A 23,724-nucleotide genomic window follows, 5' to 3' on the forward strand; every position below is an offset into this window, starting at 1 on the left:
AAATTATTGCAGTTAGATCTAAATACTTATTTAGGTCAAGTTTCTCCACCCAGGAAATACACATTCTATGATGACTGCCCAGAGGTGGGGGAGTATTGCTAATAGAAAATGTATTTTTCTCCCAGTCGCTTCCCTAGGCTGACTTGGTTAGAAAAATACAGGAGCATCAGGGAAATTATTTGCATTCTTTGCCTGGATAAAGGAGGTACAAGAGAAGAATCAGTGAGCTGCTCTAAAGAAACACTTTTCTAGTCCAGCTGCACCTTTATAAAATAAACCTTCTTCCTCTACCAGAGGAACTGGAAAGTGCAAACTAACAGTTTTGGCAAGCTGGGATCATTTCCAGTACAGGAGAAAAGTAACTCATTTCAGAGCACATAAGTGAGAAACAGTGAGCATGAAGTGGCTGAGGATGCATCCTTCTATCTGTCCCAACAGAAGCCAGAAGCTGCTATCTCCCTTGTCTGTCAGGTGTAGATATGAGGGGAAAAACTGCAATCTCCCCATCTGATTTGACTTTTTTGTATTTTGTCCTTATTTTACACACACAAAAGGCCTATATAAAAAAATCTATGAAGTGAGAAAACATACATAATACAAAGTTCAAGCGAACTATAATGACAATCTGTGAAACAACTTAAAGAAAATCATCCAAACCAGATCATTCACAGACTTGTGTGGGTTGAGCTTTTTTACCTTGACATTTGTCACATCCAGTTAAAACTTTCCAGACAATTAACATATCTTAGGTACACAGAGCCCTAAATAAAGTGCTGTTATAACAGATCTACCTCATGTTTGATGTCCACCTGCTTAGAATTTCCTACTAAATAGTAATGAACTAAAGAAGGCCCTGGTGCCTGTCTCGGCCAGTCACTGGTTCAAAAATGACCAGCAGCAGAGGATTAAAGTAAGACTTTGGCAAACATGGAGTGATCTTCCCTGCAGCCCTAGTGCTCACATCCACTGCCAACTTTCTGGGCCAAAGTCAGCCTGTTCCTCAATACCAGTCTAATCCCTGTGCACTCTTTTATACCTCCACAACAACTCATTGCTACAAGTGCCAATATCCAATTTGTTCATTTCCTTTGTTTTACCTCTGTCTTGCTCTAAAGATAGCACTAGAAGAACAATTACAGATCTTGTTTGGTTTAGCAAATGTAATCACTCTTCATAAATTTACTTCAGGGGCTTTAAAAAAAAAAAAAAATCTAACTGACATTACATATATATGTCAGTCATTAAATTTAGGAAGAGAGACTTCCAGAAGTCAGCATGTACTTAAGCAGCTGGTTACTTTTGCACCAAAGGATCTTTGCCCAGGAGCAGAGCTCCTCTCCACATCTGAGGAGAAGAAACGTTGCAAATCTTTTCAACACTTCCTTTCCCCCTTCATCTATTTTCCCCTTCTTTTATGGCTAGATTCCTTTGGGGCCTTTCCAAACTGTAAAACAGGATACAAAGTTAAGTGTCCCCCCCTCCCTTCTTAGATTTCTACTCCTATCAAAGCAAGTTGCAATCCCTTGGTCAATCATAAGAAAGACCCACTGAAAGAAGATTTCAGGTCCAGTTATTTTTAACTGAAGAACGTAATACAAACACTCTGGGGAACTCAGGGCCACAAAAAAAGACAAAGGAAAAAAGCTTCTGTAGTCCCAGTGAGGCAGAATTTCACTCTGTATTTCCATGGATAATCAGCCCTGAGGTTTCATTTCAAGTCAATGCATTTCATTTTAAATTACTCCAAAATGTAAATTTCTCATGTAGCTTACCGCTTCCTTGATAATTTCAAATCGTTTTTCATCAATCTCAAAAGTAGCCATTTTCTCAATGATCTTCTTGAGCAAGATGTGTTGCTTGTCATTATAACCTTTTACAGAAAGCTATGGAAAAAGTGCATAACTTGCTTTAAATGTGAAAGATAAAATAATAAAACAATTACCAAGTCTTGTACAATTCAATGAACAATACACTTTTCAGCACTTACTCTAAATTCAACATTATTCAACATTAACTCATTCTGAAATAAAATCCTTTTGCCCATCAAGAAATAACTGACAAATATAATATTGCATATTTGTCCAGGAGTTACGAATGCAGAGAATTAATGTAATTTCACATTGATGTAAGCAAATTGTACTCAGAAAACAGATTTTTAATGATTACAAGTATTGAGTCCAGTCAGTAAACTGTACATTTGGAGTACTGAAGTGGTTTTACTCCAGGTGTGAAATCTAGATTCACAGCCTTCTTAAATATTCTCTCCAATTTACTTTTAACCTTGTTTCATGTTTATATTGTTGCTCAAAAAACATTTTATGTAAGTGGAAGTAAGTAGTGCTACAAGAAAAGGGGATAACCAGGATGGTGCTGGGCTGAAACACCAAGTTAGTCTACAATCATAATGAGCTATTGATCTGATCATACTTTTTTTTTTTGAAAGTACACATGAAATAAACTTGGTCATTCAAAAAAAACCAACATAGAAACTTAAAAGTAACTATATGATTGCATCAAGCTATGGAAAGTTTTGTCTAATGAAAAAAGGCATTAGAAGGCCTTTTTTGGGGGAAAAAACCTTTCAAAACTTGTTATCTCAAAACAAGAATTTAACTGGATTTGTGCAGTTTAATTATTAAGGATAAAACTACATTTTAGGACACAGACCAATATAAAGATGAATTCCTGCTTTCCAGCTGGAAGAATTTTTTCTTCTATAGTTGCTGAAAAACACCTGAACCATGAATGTGAAGAAAAAGCTATCATAAATGGATTTATGACAAAGGCTGATATCCTAAATTAGCATAAGAACCCAAACTGTTCAACAATCACCATGGGTGATTGTTTCCAGCATAGCATCTGTCCTTGCTGAAAATATCAACACTGTACAGTTACACCTATTCACTATAAAACTTTTCACAGTATAGAAAAGAATATCAGAAGTTCCCAGATACCAAAATGGAGTAAACTGATTTTAATACATGTAAATCAAATCTTTACAGTAGAAGAATATAAAGACCCCTCAAAAAACTGTCAGTATTTAAAATAACTCTAAACTTCTAGACCATGACTAAAAGTGAAGAAAATTATACACACGTTGTTTTTTTTTTTTTTTTAAAAAGGAATTCCATGGAAACATCAGTAAGCTTTGAAACTGAGAATAGATAACCATGTTTGCAGTAAGTTAAGTGAATGCTACCAGGAAATGAGATTTGCGTTGGATAAGAAAAAAAAAAAGAAATTGCAGCACGTACTTTCATACAGTATATTCTCTTACTAAGATGCTTTGGAAAATAATACTTCTAGAGTAAATTTCAAAACACATTTTGGTATAAAATGATGGTTAATAAAAGCTTTTACAGAATTTCAAGACAGACTATTAAAATCTCCTATCATAAATCTCATAGGAGAAGTTGAGTAAGAAATAACCATTTATCATGGTATCAGTATTTACCAAGTAAGTATTCTCAGCTCTTTAAAATAGATTATAAAACACGTAATAAAAACAAACACTAAGAAAAAGCCATAAATATCCAGTATTGCATTCTAATGAACACATGCATAATCCATTTCCACAGCTCACTACAGCAGAATTAGAGAATTAAAAAAATATCCGTAAAGTTGAGATTCATTCAACAGAAAAGTTAATCTTTTTATATAAAAACTAGCAATAGCACTTTCGAGATTACCATGCAAGTAAGTAGAAACGTGAACTAGACAGCAACAATTGCAGCTCACACATGTTCACAAGACACTTAATAAGGTCACTCAGTACTGATTAAAATACAGTTTTGCTTTGCCTTTAATTCATGAGACATATGCAAGGAAAAAAATGAACCATCTCATTTAGAAATGCAGAAGTCAAACGTTTTCTCCAAGCTCAACAACTCCCAAGCTGTTTCATTTCCTCCTGCGTTTTTTTTTCTTACTTACAAGTATTGCATTCATTCCTGATGCAATGCCATAGATCAAACCTGAGAGGCGTGCTGCATATGTATACTCTTTTAAATCATCCTTCAATAACCTGATAAACAGGTATGTCATGTTGCAATGGAGAGGATCAGCATAAATGTAGCGACTAACAAAAAGAAAAACAAAAGAAATGCTTTGATACCTCAAGCAGTGACAAAGTAATGGATGGAGAAACATGACTGAAGAGTATGTATATGCAGCCTCATGATCAGTAGTTCTTGAACAGGAAAGCCGAAGTGTACCATTTATTTAATAGGGGGTCTTCTACCCCATCAGTCAGAGTTTTTAGTAAATATCTGATAAACTGAAATAAATATGTAAGCTTGGATTAGGGTTGCTTTTTTCTTTTTTAAAAATGGAGGAACAAATCTTACAACTAATTAATTTAATGAATGATATAAAAAGAAAGAAGAAAATTTGCTTAATATGAATGGAAAGATTGTTGAAGACTTTGAACAAAATTCAACTTAAAATTCAAATTAAAGAAAGGATGGTTAATAACCAAGATCAAAAGGAGTAACAGCCTTAGACCCATCTTTTATTTAAAAGTCCTTCCATCAAATCAATGTAAAAATGTTGATGAGTGGAAGAAGTTTTAAGGCTCTAAGCTCTTCCTTGATTTGGGTACTTACATACATCCCATAGATGGTATTTTGGAGATCATAGTTCAAGCCAGCTAGTTCTGCTGCATATGCATACTCGTTGAGGGAGTCTTTGAGTAGTTCAAGGTACAAATAGGCCATGTTACAATGCAAGGGATCCACGTAAGCAAATGGGCTGGAAGAAAATGTTGACAGTAAAATATGCAGTTTAAAATTATTTCTCAGTTTCTTCTGGCCTTTTAAGTTTGATCTGAAGGAAACAATATTTACTGCAAGTATGCTGATGGATCCCATTATGAAGGATTCCTATTTCAAAGCCAAATATGAACATACATGAAAAAATTTATTTAGCTTGCTTATGGTTTGAGCAATGCCTAAATATATTGAAAATTCCAGAGATATTACCTTATTTGTGCTTATAAATCAAGACACGTTATATTTACTTTGCTGCACAGAATTCATCAGAAGTAAAATAAACTAAATATGCCCTGAGTAACGAACATAATTTAATAAACTGAAATGAAAGCCCACATACTGAATACTAATTTAATTAACACTTCTACACTATCTGAAAACAAAGTAGATTCTATTACAAAAACTAAGAGATTAGCAATTTGTAGTACAAAAAATATGCAGTACATGCTAAGTTCAGCTCAGGAAAGAAGTTTGGCATATCTGTTTTCATGCCACCGTAATGTTTTGTGTTATCTATTTAATGGTAACAACTATACAAGCTCTACTGGTATATGAGAAGCATCTTATCACATACAATACTGTTGCAAATTTCTCAAAAAGAAAAATGCAACTCAAAGACTCAAGCCATGTTTCAACTGCGCTGTTAAATATCTGTGTGTTTTAAAGATCTGCAAAGTCAAGACAAGTTATTTATTTCTATAGCTTCTGAAGTGCATATAAATTCATTATCAATTTCACAGAAATAATCAGCAGTATCAAAAACATTTGCTGTCAGGACGTGGCTTACAATTCAAAACCACGCCACTTGGATTCATCTTCCCTAAACAGTCAGTAATGGTCATATTCAGAGACACACTATAATACATATTTACACCTACATAGCACAGTATTGCATAGCGTATACCAGTATTAATGTTGTAAAACAAAGATCACATTACCACAACACACATGCCGATACCTTTAAAATACATTGCAAAGGTATTTTTAAAGAAGGTTCCTAGCAGTTTTTAGTAAGGCTTTGACTTCTCCTTCCTTTTAGATTAAGGAAAGGAAGCATGGCAAGAGATTTAAAAAAGTATTAAAAAAAAAAAAAAAATCTATTAGAGAAGCAGAGCCTGCTATAGTCTGAAATCTTAGCCTAGGACATGCTTTTTTACTACCATTGGCTTAATTATTCTGGGCTTGGGCTTGTGTAACTTAAGCAAACAGGTCAGGGAAAATAAAGAGAGAGAGAGAAAATAAAGAGAGAGAGAGAGAGAGAGAGAAAATAAAGAGGACTGCTATTTGCATTTCTCCCCACAATGAGAATTTCCCAAAACAGAGCAATTTCAATATGCCCAATGATGCAAATCTAATTTATATTGAATTTTTAATTAAGACTGAAGTCAAAGCAAGATGTAGGTCAATCCTATGTTATCATAAGCCTTCCTCCAAACTCATTATATTCTTTTCCATTTTGATACTAGAATAGAGAATCAGTCTGAGTGGCTACTACATCCATATCAGTTATGACTTCTGTACAGTCATTTAGCTGCCAAAGGCCAACAGGGAGTTTTGAAAATAAGACTACTAAATCATTAATCCTCAAGTGAAAAATAATAGAAAACAACTATTCTGAGAACTACCTTCTGTTACTGACAATTTTGTAAATAAATACTTATTTCTAGGTTTTTTTGACTTAACTTGAGGAAGCAGAACAACTCAATCACTGATAGTTTATTTGTAAAATATTAAAGCCTAGTCCTTTCCCCTTTCAGAAAGAGCTGTAAGTGACATATCTGGAATCAACACTAAAGTGTTGATCCTGGATTACTGTATGAGCAACTCAAGTTGCTTGAAATATTAAACTGGAAGGTAGCAAGTACCCAGTTAAAAATAATTGGTACTGTATTCTTAACATCCACCTCTAAGCCTTGGGAAACTTGAAGTACAGAATTTGTAACTACCTTTACAAAGTTTTCAAAACAGCACATTACATTGTTACTTTGCTTCCTTTCAAAAGAAAAAAAAAAAGATACTTGCATTCTTAAATTATAATTCATACAAAACCAAAAGCTTATCATCATCCTTTAGGCTCAATGATAAGTCCAATGTCAGAGGTTTTTACTATGGTGTTTCTTTAATGCAAGACTTGTGCCATGTAAGGATTTTCAGTTTTGGAACACGGCGACTTCAAGAGGTTCATATACTCAGATTATTCCTACTGGATTTGTCCGTTTGAGGGAGACACCACCCTCATCAACTTCCTCTTAATTTATCTACACAGCAGTTGCTGCTATAACACCTGGGTTAGGAATTCTTCCAATGATTTGTGATGATCAGGGCTGCAGGCAGAAGAAATCCTTCTAATTTTTTCTGTCTTACTGAAGCATTCTGTAGTGTGAACAAATTCTTGCAATCTGCTACAAGGCAACAGAGCCATCATATTCTGATCTGGAATTGAGGCGAAAACTTTTTATGAAAACCTATGTTACTAAGATGGCTTTATTCACCAATTCACTTGGCCATAAGAGCTATGAGTAATTTCATCAAGTTTCATGAATAAACACTATACATTTCACCATTTCCTCCAATGACCATCAGCATGACCAGTCTCAAAAGAGTGAGATTCACAAAGAATCTTAAGTATCAAAACCAGACACACTTGCAACTTCTTTTGGAAATGATGTATCCAATATTGTCAAAATCTCCTCACATCCGTTCATATACAATTACCATATTATTTTTAAAGAAAAGGAAAGAACCCTTGCCCCCAACCCTTTCCACAGCTTTCCACCTGTAACCATTCCTAGGAGGAAAGAGATAAATCATTCCATTACATTAGTCAGCAAAGCTCAAGTACTCCTGGCTTTTTAAATGGGCTCACTGAGATGGAAGTACAAATCTAACAGGGAAAGACTATTACCACATAGCTAGTTGAAGATGTCCCTGCTCATTGCAGGAGGGCTGGACTCAATGACCTTTAAAGGTCCCTTCCAACCCAAACTACTATATGATTCTATGATATTGTGTGTGTATGCATACTTATACCTTCGTGTGCTCTACATAAAATCAATTATCTTTAATCATTCGCAAACTGGTATAGAGATTGGATCACTCATAGTTCTTTTGGAATTGATTTTTTAAAAAAACCTCACAACTGTATAACATAAACTCAAGGTCCATCGATAAAATCCTATTTTGGATTTTGGCCAAACAGTACAAGGGAAAGCCACAACATATGAACAAAGAAGGCAAAGTATTGCAATTGTTGGTCTCTGTGTAAGTGATGGGCAGTTACCATTTTGATCTTCCATTTCCTGACACATCGAAGTTGAAATGGTTGTAATGTTTGCCCTGTGGTTTCAAAAAGCAAAAAGAAAGAGGAAATGCCCAGGCAACCTGTCTTCTGCAACTAGTACGAACATCGGTAGCAAGATCTGACACTCTCCAGAAAAAACCCTTTATCTAATATTCTGCCAAGAAAAATTTCAAGTGGTCACTGAAAACAAGGACTTAACAGTGCATCTACGAGCAGCTATCAGAGCCCACGATAGCCTTTCCAGCAATATCATCAAATCACTTAATTAGACCAAAAGAGGACAGTTCCTGACATTATTTTCACTTTCAGTAGGCCAGCACAGAAATAGCTGCACTCTAAAGACAGTAGTATTTTTTTAATTCAAAAGTTAAAAATTATTGCTTGAAAAGAAGACTAAGGTACATCACTGTCATGCTCACTTAAGAAAAAGTTTTCCTGTGATGAAAATAATGTAAGACCAGAATTAACACTACAGCACTTCACGCATCTTGAGGTGAGAATCACACATTCCATGATAATACAGTGTTCTTTGAAATAAAAAAAAAAAAAAGAATCAGTTGTTGGTGTCACTTAAATAAAATCCCACAATTTTAAGCACTTAGAATTTTATACTGGCTTGCATTATGCATATTAAAATAGAATTTGAACCTAAACCCATTATCAGAATAGCATTTTACAATGGTATCTTAAAATGGTTGTGATTTAGTATTAATTTAAAATAACATACATCCATTTTTAAAGATGTATATTGCAATATGTAGTAGGTCCTATTGGTAGGCAAATTTCAGTATAGCAAATAAAACATATAATAAAATTTGTTTTAAAAGTATTTTTAGATAAACTTTTCCTGTTAATATAGACGGAGCATCTCAAACTGCTTGCTACTCAACTACTGCATAACTTACGTGAGCCTTCATGCTGTCTGTATCTTATCGCATATTCCAAAGCAAGGACAAATGTTTTAAAGCCTCAATACATGCAGGAAAGTCTTTGCCACAGAAATACAGATTCCCAGCAAACAAGAAATGTTTGGAGAGCAATTCATGCTATATACTTAACATGGCATACCTGAAAAATTCAAAGTTGAGACAAGCTTTTGGCAGAAAAAATTTGTCATCTTGCTTGAACCATAGTTTGCTCATAGCTGTGTCCTGTGTCAAGAAAAGAAAAGTTAGGTGACCTAACAAAACCTAACTGTATGATACTACACTATTTAAAATAAAAAGTCTCTGCGCCACTTCAAATCTCAGTTTAGTGTTGTCCCCTTAAATTCATATTCTTGCTATATACATTTGTGTATACATTATCTATCCGTACTGAGACTCTCTTCTTGCCATATGTCACCTTAACAAGCAGTTAAATGGCTGCAGCACTGTGAATAAGCTTATGATCAAACTGGGAACTACTGCTCTACAGCAGGACTGATCAAAAACAAATGTAGAGTTAGCTTCACAAAATTCCCTGCTAACGTTGGCATTAAAATAAGATGTGCCATTATGCAGCACTACAGCAGCATACAGATATGTTTTAGACTAAGAATGTAATTGTGTATTTAATGTTTTTAGTAAAAAATATTAATGCATTGTATGTTGTTTTAAAGTAACCTCGGTACCAAACACACACACATTTAGAAAAAGTAGTAAAACTAGTTGGAAATCAGTTAAAAGATTGGTCACCAAAATTTTTTTAGAATTATCTCCTAGTACAAGAAAGAATCTAAACAACTTCCCCTATTGCTTTTTCTCCCACAAAAGCTGTGAAATAGATTCTCTCTGTTCCAACTCCAGTTAACTTTATTCCCCCAACACCTTTTCTTTAAATTGCTATACATAAGAGAGAACTTTTAAATGTAAAATTATTTCTCTCATTTTTCAGCAGATGTTCTTTGCTTCTCAGGAATTTGGCACAGTATTTTCCTCCTCCTTTCTGCATAAAAGAAATAAGTCTCATCTCTTACAGCAGACCTTCCTCTACACAATATTCGACTCATACTAAAAAGCCAAATTACAGCTTCTCTCTGAAACAACAACAATTTTGTTCTGTTAAATTGCTACTACGCAGTTTAGAATACATCTTGCATCAGGGACAGAATGATAAATAGTAGAGCCATAGTATGGGAGACCTGATCCAGTAGCTGGAGATTGCCAGCTACAGTCCATCGTAAAAATTCGGCCCTGAGGCCAAAGACCATACCCTAACCTCTATCCTGAGGGTTTTTCAGGGCAAGATGTGCTGTTACAGAGGTGACCTAGTAACAAGCCACCAGTGAAAAATGGCCATCCTGTTCCTGCACTCACATTCCCGTCCCTCCTTTTCTCCACAACACTGGTTCAGTTCCTAGCAAGCTCACTTAGGCATATAAAACAGCAGAAAAATTGCTTTATTTGTAGTTAATCTCTGCTATTTAGGTCTTGCAATGTTTTGCTGTGGGGTCAGACAAATGCCAGGACCCACAAAAGGAAAATGGCACAGGCATACAGCTGGGGAGAAAATAAAAGAGATGCAGGCAAAACAGATGTCTATTTCATCATGAACAGAGGATTAAAAACATTTTCCCTCAGAAAATGTATTTTAAAGGGAAAGGAAAAACTAAAAGCAAATACATTTCTAAAGCAATGATGCCTTAAAGCAAAGCTTTTGTGTGGATCAATTGCCTAGTTGCTACAGAGATGCTGAAGGACCATCAAGCTTCTGTAGCAAACCAATTAGTGTTATTTAATAGAGCTGTAGTATTGTCCCTGCTGAGGTTTACAGTTTCCGTTCAGGATGAACAAAAACATATGCTCAAAGTCCTCCTCTGTTAATAATACTGCTTCAAGTATATATCTAAAATGTCCTGTGCAGGACAAACATGTTTTCCTGTAGGATGTCTTTGCACTAAAGTAGACTTATATTAATCTAGTGTGCAAGAAATATTCCCGAATCCAGTATTCAAGCTGAAGCACAACACGTAATTGCAGAAGACTTTTCCTACTTATCCTCCAACTAAGCCTAGAACAGAGATGCACATTAGCAAAGAAAACTACACTACAGTCGTGAGAAGTAATATTTAGTAAACTTTAGGTACTCAGAAAAGCTGCTATTTGCTAGATGCATTGAGATCATTAAATGATGCTTCCAGGAGAATGGAGAGTGATGTTTATTTACATGTTTACATCCCCCTCTCCCTTTTTCCATGCAATCACAAGCTTTTTCCATATACAGTTACAAAATAATAGCCTGGTCTACAGCCTTGACTTACTGAACACTGCTCAGAAGAATACAAGAGTGGCAGTTACCCTTCTGCTGAATAAACAGCTTTAACACTATTTCTATCAATTGTTAACACACTTTCAAAAGGGCAAAGAGTTCAAGCTGTTTGTAGATTCATTTTCATAGGAACCCAAATAGTCATAATCCAAAGTTTAGCAAGAATGAACTCTCTACTGTCTTTCTAGCAATTATGTTTTAAGTTTTGTCCTTTTTTGTTTATTATACTTTGGAAAATGACATGATCTGTATTTTAAAAACACATAGGAATTAACTGCTAACTTCCCAGAAGGTTAGCTAGCCAACAGAACAAATACAGACAGCTTACCTTGACAAGGGCAGGATACTGTGTCGCATCTTTTTCCAATGGCAAAATCTCAAAGTTAGTAGGAATAAATTCATTCTTCATTGGAAGCTTAAATTTCCCATTCAGGTCAGCATTTTGCCATTTCTAGATAAATAGGAGAAACAATGAGGCTAAGTAGAATTTCTGCTTAATTAATGGCTATATACTTATTTATTTTATGCTGTAACAAAAGATTTAAAAATGTGTTCCACTAGCTTATGTGTAAATACTATTAAGATAACAGGGAAAGAGAGAAATATCTGGGAAACCAAGTTGGAGTAGGCTATCAGCAGGATGAAGTGCTCTGAGGAAGACGACAAAAGATAAAAAATAATTTTGAAAAGTTTACTGCAGAGTGGAAGCTGGGTCTAAGTCTCATCTTTTCTGCTACTGTGAACTCTAAATCAAGGTATTAAACTAAATACATAAGCAAGAATTCTCATCAAGAACATAGGTATGGACAAGCTAAAGTGAAGCGTTCCTATGCAGTGCCTGCTCAAAGCATGCTCCGCTGGTCCAATTTAGCTCTAGGGTGTATTTTACAGCCATCTCTTCTTAAAAGAATAGATCAGGAACAAGTTTCAATAAGGATTTGCCCACCTCCTTTGTTGGAGTTTTGATTTTTAGAAGGTCATTTAATTGGCAAAATATACTCATTTTCTAAGTTGCAAAAATCAATTTCAGAAACAGTTACATATAACAGTTGTAAAAAGATTCCTTTAAGAACAGACTACTTCATTAACATTTAATACAGATTTTCAAGTTTTAAGAAGTTAATGCTTACATTTTTAAGTAGCCACTGCACATTATGGATATTTTATAGCAAAAATGGTATAACATTCCCTGTATTTAACATGGTTTAAAACCATGAAATGTATCTGTCCTATGTAATAAATATTTGAAATCTAAAGACTAACATAAGATCCTTACTTCTCATAATATTAAACAGACTCATTGCACAATTTTCAATGCCACTTAGAGCAGATTTAAGTTCTCCCTTCAACTAAATGGAAAATTAGACAAAGAATTTACCACTTTCACTTGCAGATATTGGAATATATTAAAAGTTCTAACATGCCTTAATAACTTCATCAGAAATTGCTTCTTGCTTGTACTGTGTTCCATACCAATCTTCTGTTCGATCAGTTTTTCCTTCAAAAGACTTGGAAACTATTGCAACTCTGAAAACAAAGAGACAAAGCCCTTTGACATGAATGTGTCTGAGAAAAGACTGCGAGAAATTATTCAGAGCACTATTTCTGTTCCATCACTAGAATGTATTTATTGCTGGAAATGGTCCCTGGACGACTACAGAGTACATTTGGATAGCAAGTATATGTATACTGAACTACACGCTAAGGTTAACCGTGAAATCAGGTTATCAGCATCATTTAATTTTACTGTTTTTCTAAAGTGTTACAACCTAGAGTTACATACAATTATTGTTGCATGCAATTACTAATTTTTAGATGTTATCCTTGTTCCAGAAAGCAGACCTTGAGATCTGCTACAAAATTAATGAAGCGACAACAACGTTTTTCATACCTCCTATATCAACACTAAGATATGTGAAATTACTGATTATAGAAATTTTATTCCAGACCAGATTACATTACTGCAGTTTCACTCTCCCATAGTCTGCTAGTAAGGGAGTTTCTTCATTTTGAATAATTCTCATATCTCTCCTTCCCCTCCCCCCCCCTTTTTTTTTTTGAGGGGAAACAAAGAAAAGCAGGAAGATTAATGTATTTTACAGCCAATACAACAAATTATATATACTCAATTAGAAACCTAAATCATAGAATCATAGAGTATCTCAAGTTGGAAGGGACCCATAAGGACCATCGACTTCAACTCCCTGCTTCTTGCAGGATTACCTAAAACTAAACCATATGACTAAAAGCATCATCCAGATACTCCTTGAACTAAATAATACACCTAAATAAGAGGATATCCAGAATAAAGAAAACTACAAACTTCTTAGTATTCTTTCAGGAGTCTTCATAATAGGTATCGAGAAAACTCCTTTAATCCTTTTTAACAACCTAGAACACAAAAGAGTGTTCAACGGAATCAAGTAGCTAGCTTTAAGAGTTAATAAATGTTTATAAGAATTCTGAAATGGTCGAAAAATGGTAGCGTAATTACCTCCTACATACATTTAACAATCCCTAGGTGCTGAATAGCACAGTAACGAACTTTGTCAAATCTTATGCAGATGGCTAAAATGCACATTAAAACACCAAAATATATGCAATGTAAGTGTTCTTTTTTCATCACAAATCTTCAGGCCAGGAACACTGTCATGCATTTCTAATGTACATGGCAAAGTGGGGCATAAATTAAAACAGGCATACAGATGTGTCTCAAACTACAGTATTTTACTTTACAAATATGCTACTGGAGAATACCCTTGGGTTGAGTTTTGCGATACACTGAAAAGTTTAAATATGTGGACTATTAATATTGTAAATGTCTATGTCCTCATTCCTCCCTTTTCATCTAATGTTTACACGTACATGATTAAATGATCCAAGAAGGCTGAAGAAAACAGGATTCTGCTGAATTTAGTTCTAAATTCCTCTATTATGAAGATTTTCTAATTATTAATAATTTAATCCATGCATTGCAGTTCAAGTAGCAGGAAAACAGTGGGGTAAACAGCATTAGATGAGTTTAAATAAATGACGAGTACATCTCAGAATCACATGGGACTATAAAGACACATTCTCTAGCAATAGATTCAAAAATTGAAGCAGGACTGGCACCACAGACTGTCTGATTTTGAGACAATATTTTAAATCATATGCGCTAAAGAGGGGCATTCAAATCTCATGTTTCAGGGATGCAGATTTCCTCTAGGTTGAGGAAGGGAGAAATTTTTGCTCCCCACCTTTGAAAGAACCACATGATTAGCATGAAAATGTACATATACACACAAAACAACCCCTGCTCTTCTGCAAAAGTTATGCAATATCCAAACTAGAACAAGAACATTCATCTTGAAAAGATACATTATTTCATCTCAGTGCAAGTGGCAATAGAGATGGTTAACATTTTTATTATTACTTCAGGTAAATTGGTTTCATATCTGTTTGCACATTATATCTATTTCATTTTTTATACGAAAGGAACAATACTAAATAAACATTCAGCAAGGAACTAAACACTTTAATCCTAGAGAATATTTGTTCTTGCAAAACAGCAGACACTCGCTCGGTCAACATGGTGAAATCTATTAGAGATTGTTGTTTACATTAAAATGAGCCATAGAAATATTCTATTATGTTTTGCATTTTAACTTGGACAGCTGGTGAGCAAAACCTCTATCACATACAGATGAAGTTGCTAAGAGACAATGAAAACCATAAAGGCTATTAGAATTTCAGAGCAACCTACCAGGCCTTTCCGTCCATTAAATAAAAAGTTAAAAAAAAGGAAAAAAAGTCTTAAGCTAAAAGATTATCTTGATAAAATTCCAATAATCATGTGTCCGAGCAACAAGACAAAGGTGTTTTATGCTATAATACACAGGTGTCTTATTTGACATTGCCTCCTTCTCCAACGTAGCGATGCTCAAGCAGCAGTGACAAATCAAGCACCCAAACATTTGCTGTAGGAACATACTAAAATTAAAGAGCTAAAAATAATTGTCTGCTCAGCATATAGAAATGAAATTGTGGAAATCAACACTACAATTCTTCAAGGAGTTCTGCTTCAACAGATCCTCCTGCCCTCCCTATACACCAAATCACTACTAGAATGATTACTTACACTTTGAGCTCTCTGAAACATACCCACAACCACATGAAACAAACCGAAAGGCATTTCATCTGCCTGAGACCAACAATCGAAACCAAGATACAAGCACCAACAACAATGAACACTAGGACAGAAAAAGAAGAGGGGAAAAGCACCATCACAGGTAGAAATACAATGCTGTGCAGTTACTTAAATGTATCATGATGCATCTTTAAAGTCACCAATTATGTAACGTTATGTTTGCTTTTCATTTCTGTGTTGTGCTGTTCAGCACTATGAACATCTATGGGGTATAAATAAGACAGTGTTGAAATGCACTGGAAAAGCAAGAAAGGCAACCAAGCAATCTGTAATAGGACCTGCTTATAACATATTTAAACTCAACTGGTGCAATTAGGCTTCTGAGCCATGCATGAACATGGAATAGAGCTGAAACTATAAACGCAATTTACTTCTGTATGTACACTCTTGTACACATAAACTGTTGTAGTCCTCAGTTATGGTCAATTTTCAAAAACAAGGACAATTTCTAGAATCTGATACAGATTTAATAGATACCATCTTGGTTTTCAGTCTCCTGAAATCTAAAATAAAGCTACAAGTTACAGATCCACAGAAGACCATTACTTGAGAAAAGAATGTGTACTTTAAAATGAATGTACGTCCAGGAAAGATTATCAACTACCGTATTCCAGATATACAAAACATAACTCAAGCTTCTAAAGGTGAAAAAGTAATAGACTTTGAGACCCAGGTATTTGTGATATTAGTAACAGATATGTCAAAGCAAATTTGTTAAAAAAAAAATTTATGCTTAAAAAGGAACAATTGCCTTTTTTAGAAACTAAGTTAAACTTTGTCTTCCAAATGATGACATCATCAAACAATGGAAAAAATTATACATTTCTTATTCAAATGCATAAAATAACATGAGTGAGACAAAACCAGCAAAAGCCTAGATTTGTTTATAACTTCCCCCAAAACCATCAGCAGAACTGATGTAAGGCAATATAGGCTATTCAAAGCCACTTCCATAATAATCTCATTAGAAAACAGAATAAGAGGATAAACTACATGCAGAGAGATGTTGCTGGGGTGCAGCATTCTAATAATTCTGCAGAAACATGACTTATTTGTTAGGGTTCAATAAAAATAAGTCTCTACAAATGCAACGGTTTCTGGGAGAGAGAAAAAAGTGAACAAATTGTGATTTTCAAAACCTTTACTCAGATACAATGCAATTAAAAAATAAACACCTACATTCCGTATTTGTAACGTGTTTATCATCAGGGATGAGCATTAGCAACTTCACTGAAAGTGTGAAATTCCAGTTCTTAGAAATTTCTGTATCAACATTTTTGGCATTAATTTTATTTTTCTTCCCTCTAGGATAGTACTAGTGCTGCACTTCAGATATCAAGAAAGGAAAAAAAGTCCATTTACTGTTCAGGGGAAAATATTCTTTAGTTGCTTAATCTAATGAGTCACTGGCTTCTTAAATTTTAATAAGAGCATTTATTCTGCAGATGAGGGGAAAAATTTTTATTGGAAATGATGGGAAAATTACATTTTTCAGCAAAGATTGCGACACATGCCAAGTCTATTCCCTTATCTTCACAGATGGCTGGCAAAACCCAATGCAGTGTGAACAAGTAAAAATGATACTTTCATCTTTAAAAGGTTTCTCTCTCAGGGAAATTAAACCACTAAACGCAACAAGTAGTGTGCGGGGGCGGAAGGAGAATATGAAAACTTCCTGTTATGGTTCAAATAGAAGCACATATGGATACTTGCTACCATCTGTGAGTATGGATATTTTTCCATACTTTTTAAAAAACACAGTTTGTTAAGAAAATAACAGTTGAAAAGCTAAAGTTTTTAAAAAGACATTGAACGGTAGTCTCTGTGAATGCAACCACCCCAATATAGATATACCAAGAAAAGTTCTTAGTGCAGGTGAATTCCAATAGGGTTATGAAAAGGAAATTATAAACAAAACCACAATACAAAGGAAAAATTAAAATCAATGGAAACTAAACCATTGCAAGACACAATTTATGCAAGGCATAATTAGGTTAGATCTTCAAACACCTGATGCCCTGAATAAAAGCATTTAATTCCCACTAAAATTGAAAGGACTTATACTTTTACATCTGAGAAAAAACAGCTTACAGTATCATCATAGAAGCTACATAAAAGCACAACTATAACTTTTGAGCCTACACTGAAAAAACATATCATTTAGAGAAGCTGGAAAAAGCAACACAATACTTAATCTTAAATTTGGGTTGATGTTTTGGGTTTCTTTTTTTAAGTTACAGTTTTGGAGACAACAAATAGTCTGAACATGAAGAGAACTAAGACGTGAATGTACAGTTGTTATGGCAATAGCAAACACTAGCATGGTTTTAGTCTACACATAATAAGCAATACATTTATTACTCTGACCATATACCATTCAAAGTATGCCTGCTGTTACATCCTTATCGGCCTCCTGCAGGCCTCACTCAATCCATGTTAAAACATCAGTGCTTTGCTGAATTCTGCTGTTAGAACTGCATTTAATCAGTTTTTTGTCACTCTCTAGTTTGTATGTATTTATATTTAAGCCTTAACAGGACAGCTGTAGGCATAGCTGTGGGTATGTAAGCTTCAGAGAACTAACCTACTTATATTTACCAGCTTTAAGCCCTACTAAGATCTCTGCAATAAAAAAGTATATATAATTTCTTTAACAATAAACTGAAGAGGCCATAAAACCTGGTATATTCCAATTCTGAATGTCCCTTTATTTCCCAATATTTAGCTTTCTTATTCAAATGCTTAAAATTACATAATCATTATAATCTATTTCTTAAACCAGGTAAAGTGAAGAGACAATGTGGTTAATCCTGACGGAAAATTAAACGCAACATATTTCTTCTAGCATCCAAAAAGAAAGCACAGTAATGGCGAGCCAGAAGAAAGCAGGGTGAGACCTCAGACATTTAAAGCCCAAGATTACATGGAGACCCACGTACACAGAAGTTATTAGATGACAACCCCTCTCTGATCACAAACTTTCTTGATTCAGTCACCATGCCACCATCACTCTTCCATTATGAAAACTTTCGAGACCTTCCTGTACAGAAAAGCATACCTATTCTATCAAATTTAATTTCCAACACACCCTCACTGCTGTGCCTCTCCAGTCTAAATGTACTACACTTTGCTACTTGAAGAGTCATACACACAACATTCAAAACCAGCTGACTGAAAAGCTAGAACAACTATCTCCATTATCTGAAGGATCAATGCTTCCCAGTTGCTTCAAATATTAAAACCGATCAGCTTCAGTTAGTATTTGCTCTAGAGGTGTTCCATCTTGAAAAAAATCCTTTTTTTATTTAAAATTAATCCGGAATTACCAAGTGTATAGAATATTCCCATCTCCAGAAAGTTACTTTGTCAAATGGGAGAAGACTGACGTAACCCTACAAAATTACTATGATACATAAAACAGTAAAAAAATATTTTCTTTAGTTACTAACATTTCAAGAAAGTTATGGTTAAATTCCATATCTTTTTAGAATTACTTTTTCTTCTCTAATAAAATTCTTGCTCATCTTGCTTTTTTTGCCCCCCCCCCCCCCCCCACCCAAGGACAAAGGAATGCAGAATTGCAACTGCAAGTGGCCTTATATTAACTAAAAGAACATCGTGAAATGGCTGCTTACTACATATTTGAAAAAAGCACACCATGTTCATCTAAAAATTGTCATCACTATTCCTGTGCTTCTGAGCACATTCTATAGACTTGAATTTTCTCCCTCTACCTGTATTCTCTACACTTTCCTTTCTCACACTAACAACTTTTGAACAAGGTTAATTATGGCTATTTTATGCTGAAGTACTGTCCAGCTGGAAGGGAATGTCAAAACGCTGGCAGAGCCAGCGACAAGACTAACACAGAAAACTCATGAGTGGTCTGTGGCACCCAGCAGCATCTGATAAGCTTAAAGAGTCTATGAATGTATTTACATATATTAATTTCCTCTAGCAATTTTTGAAAACATAAGCGAGCAGGTGCTTTATGAGTTCTCTGACTAATATCAAAAACCCAATTTACATTACAAAAGTTATCTTTCCCCATAATAACATTGACTGTTGTCTTGCAATGTTAAGAGCCACATTTTAAAGCTATGAGAAGCTATAATAGATCTGATTAAGCACCTGTAGCTTGTTTCTAAACTGGTATAAAAAATGTTTCACCTATTGCTTGTAAGCAATTCTAAAATCAGTTAAAAGTTCAAATTCATGTGAAATTTGGTTAAGCTTTCTTCGGAGAAGAAGTAATTATATATTCTCTATTTTAATTACTAAAAACAGTCTTTATGTTAAAGGTAAGCTCTTGTATGAAATTTCCAAGAAGTAGATCCACATGGAAATACATTCAAAATCTAAGTATTTAATGCAATAGAAAGAGAACCTGGAAACTTTCTTTAAAGTATTGTATGTTCAAAATACGATCTCTTGAAATATTCAAGCTTTGGTTGCAGTACCCCACACACGTTACACACAGATGCACGCCCACACACAAAGATATAGGCCCTTCTTTAAAGGGCATTAATTACTATGGCAACTACTGTCACTGACACAGGCAGCTCATTATTTTATCATTATTCATATACCCCTAGAAACACCAGAACCCCATGACGTTTGCAAATACAGTTCATAATCCAATTTTATCCTACTTTATCCAATACTTATTTGAAATATACCATCTTTTGAAAATAAAGTAACATGCATCTTGAACTAAATGAATATATGGGACAGATTTTGTCATTGAAACAAACATAGATAAGATTCATGCCCAAACTTGTAAGTAATTCACAGCGGTTTCAGAAGGCTGAAATATATGAACTCTAGAAATATGCGAATACATGCCTCGCCATCCTTCTATATCCAACACTGAATGAAAATTTCAGTGTGGAACATATTCAGAAACAGACACTCCCCTAAAAATCATTATTTTTTGTATCACACATCCGGCTTTTCAAAACATTGATAAACAGGTGTTCAAATAAAGCAAGACTGATATATAGAATCACAAGCAAGAGGTTGTTCTGTCTTTTCCAACATTTTAATAATACCTCTACACCACTAATTATATATTACAATTTATTACAATATACACAAAAGATATATTAAAAGAATCTAATTACCAAAAAAAAGACTCCAAAGTACAACTGTTGCCCATGCACTTTATACATACATGTAAATATATACACACACATAAATTTACATACTGTCCTACTGAACCTCTGCCCTGTTCAGTGCACAAGAATAATTAAGAAATAGTTATTCAATCTTTTATATGTTTTGCTCAATGCATGACCTGACTTCTTCCTTTCCAATATTCACCTCTTTCTCTAAATAAATAGCATTACTAAAACATCTCTTCCACAGCAATGAGCGTTAGAGGAACTAATGCCATATTTTAAAATACCCCATGAGACATTTTTATAGGAAGCCGAGGGACATAGAGATCCACAAAGTTATACAGTAGCGATTCATTTTAGTTGCTAATTTTAAGACTTTTTTTTTTTTTCAAATTCTTCACATTGTATGATACCTCATAGATTAAAAGCAAAGCTTCTGTTGAGGTTTTTTTGTGGATTCAGGTGCTCACCAATCCCTCTAGTTAGGCCTTAAGACCTTAGGCATACTCAAGAAAATAAAAAGGAATGAGTAATTACTGTCCTGATGTGAAAAGTTTGTTTTAGGAGCTTGTCTCATGCCACTTAGGCAGCTTGTGACAAAGCAACGGAGTTCAGTTCTCCTGGGCAGCACTAAACAGTCTTAACCTTGAATCTTTACTTTTTTTTTTCTACAGATTCCTGTTACTTTCACTACACACCTTCCAACTACGTTAGTAGGTCAGGCAGAGCAATACATCATACTAGCATCTTACGTAATTCCAGCACGTTTCTATTCTATGGGGAAAAAAAGGGGGGGAAAAAAAGCATACAGCTGCAAAGAAAAAAAAATAGCAAGACTTGGTAAACTTTAGTTTATTTGGCCTTTGTAGACTACACTGCACTCAGTCTGCACAGGCTTTTCTGCTTAGTTCCTCTAAGTTTGGTCCCATCAGTCTGCAGCTATCCTACCTCAGGTTCCTTGTCTCAGACCTCTTTGCTTTGTCTCTTCTGTTTGCCCTGCTTCCATGACTCAGGACTCTCAGCTGAATATCCCTGTTAAGCCTGACAATCTTTTCTTCTAGACTGGCTCTCTTTATCTGCACTCTGCCTAATAGTCCCAATTCCTATCCCTCTCTCTTTTTTTGTCCAATCTGCACTCAACTATTCGCAGCAGTTCCACTAGCCAGCCTCTCCATCCATCCTTGACTGAGATACAAGCTCCCCACAGCTACCAATGGCCTCCCTTAAATTACCCCTGTGATGACCTTTGCCAGCTCTCATCCCAGGCTCTTCCTCCCTTCGTTAACCATTTGCCCAGCCCCTCCTCCTTTTCAATTAATACACCTTTTTCACCTGCCCTCATTTTCTTCTCTAGTTTCCAGATTCCTTCACTTGAAAATCATCATCTCAGCAAAGTATTATTTCCCTCATCCTGATCACACTATTGTCCTTCAGGTATTCAAACAGACTTTAGGTACATTTGTTCTTTTGGCCTCTCCCTTTTCTACCCTGCTTGGGTGGCAACAGAAGATCCTCAAAAGCACAGGAGAGAGGATTCCCCTTTCCCTTTCAACATCTAGTCTGGCCAAGTACTGAGCCCTGAAATTTGTACTGCAGCCCACTCACTCTGCAAAGAAAATACACGTACAGTATGGCCACGCTCACATCAAAGAGACGCTCCGGTAGTCTGAGAGATTTTAGCAGCTAAAGACACAGCTACTTCTACCCACATCAACTGATATTTTTCAGAGGGTCTGCTAACGTGCACAAAGTTTTGTAGCTCTCCTTAGGGAAAATAAAATACACACAGCAGGTAAAAGCCATCCTCTTAACAGATTTCCAGACTTAGCTCCAAATTACAAATATTAGAGCATTCCGTATAAAATGTCCCAAGAACTTAGTGAGGCAGAATAATTTTACTAGATTTTTTTCTCAGTAACAGTTGAGCTACTAATAATAAGTATATTCCTAAAAACTATTTCAGTCTGAGGAAGACATCCTGCATAGAAAGGACTGAAAGGATGGTTCTGTCTGAACAGGAAGAGCTGAATGCACTTAAGAGTGCTTATTTTCAATAGAGAGCAGAGACATGAACACACAGAACAACTAGCTCTTTTTCAGTGACATTTACTTTGGAGCTGTAAGACACACCTAAGAATTTGTGTTTCCATTAGTTCAACTGCTTTCTTATAATGTTTGGGTTAAAATACAAGTTATTGCAGTTTAACTTACCGAACATTTTCTGGTCTCAATTTATCCAGTACCATGTCTATTAAATCAGGTCTGAATTCTTCAAGCAAATATTCAGCAGCCAGTACTTCTTCTATAGGATAATACTAAAAAAAAAAAAGCCCAGAAACATGTAGATGAATGAAACAAAAACTAAGCATGAAAAAACCTACTGTTTTGTTAAGGAAATAAAAGTGTATACTTCTGGTCACTAAATCTGTATTACCTTGGTAATTTCAAATTTGAAGCCTTAAAATTCTTCTCTTAAAACTAAACAAGATTAAGTAGTAGTCTAACTATGCGATCATATTTCTCCTATATTAGGTAATTTTATATACTGCATATTACCATCCCTGTCTCTTGAAATATTTTATGTCTCAATATAAAAAGTCACCCACCTTTAAATACTGTTTTGAAGTAACTGAAGTAAAAATAACATGGTAAATGCTGACCCCTGGAGGATATTTTTAAAGATAAAAGAACACCAAGTACTCACTAGAGTGCATTTGGAAAAAACAAAACACAACCAAAAAAGAAAAAAAAGGGGGGGGGGGGGGAAACCTCCAACTCTACTTAAAGTTTTTTTTTTATTCTCTAAGATTTCCACTTTTATTTACAGTAATTTAAAGGAAAGTATATTTCAATTCTCTAAAAGCATAATACAAATTTACACAATTTTAATTCTAACGCTTTTTTATTTAGGATCAAACTGAAAATCTCTTAAGGTACATCACAATTTAAAAAGAAAAAAATTAAAATTCCTCTGAAAATTATTAGTTTGGTTGACAGGAATCTTTGTTGATAAACATCTGTTTACCAAAGGAGAAATACCAGGTGACCTAAGCACCAAGTACTTGCAGTTTGCCATGCAAGTGTACTTTTTTTGAC

General features: G+C 34.8%; 1 protein-coding gene across 8 annotated transcripts in view; it reads right to left on the reverse strand.

The window, feature by feature from the left end:
* Window positions 1–23,724, reverse strand: part of IDE (insulin degrading enzyme) — a 67,235-nt gene that overhangs the window by 19,265 nt on the left and 24,246 nt on the right. For 7 of the 8 annotated variants that reach the window (XM_054832362.1, XM_054832361.1, XM_054832365.1 and 4 more), the window contains exons 11-16: window positions 22,840–22,943; window positions 12,744–12,846; window positions 11,648–11,770; window positions 9,139–9,221; window positions 4,605–4,749; window positions 1,773–1,883 (exon numbers count right to left, since the gene is read on the reverse strand). In XM_054832362.1, the coding sequence (XP_054688337.1) occupies window positions 1,773–1,883; window positions 4,605–4,749; window positions 9,139–9,221; window positions 11,648–11,770; window positions 12,744–12,846; window positions 22,840–22,943 (669 nt within the window). Of the gene's footprint in view, window positions 1–1,772; window positions 1,884–3,933; window positions 4,079–4,604; window positions 4,750–9,138; window positions 9,222–11,647; window positions 11,771–12,743; window positions 12,847–22,839; window positions 22,944–23,724 lie in introns of all 8 variants that reach the window. The other variant, XM_054832357.1, reaches the window with a different exon arrangement.

This window comes from Grus americana, chromosome 7 (assembly GCF_028858705.1).
Source record: "Grus americana isolate bGruAme1 chromosome 7, bGruAme1.mat, whole genome shotgun sequence".
Classification (NCBI taxonomy): Eukaryota; Metazoa; Chordata; class Aves; order Gruiformes; family Gruidae; genus Grus; species Grus americana.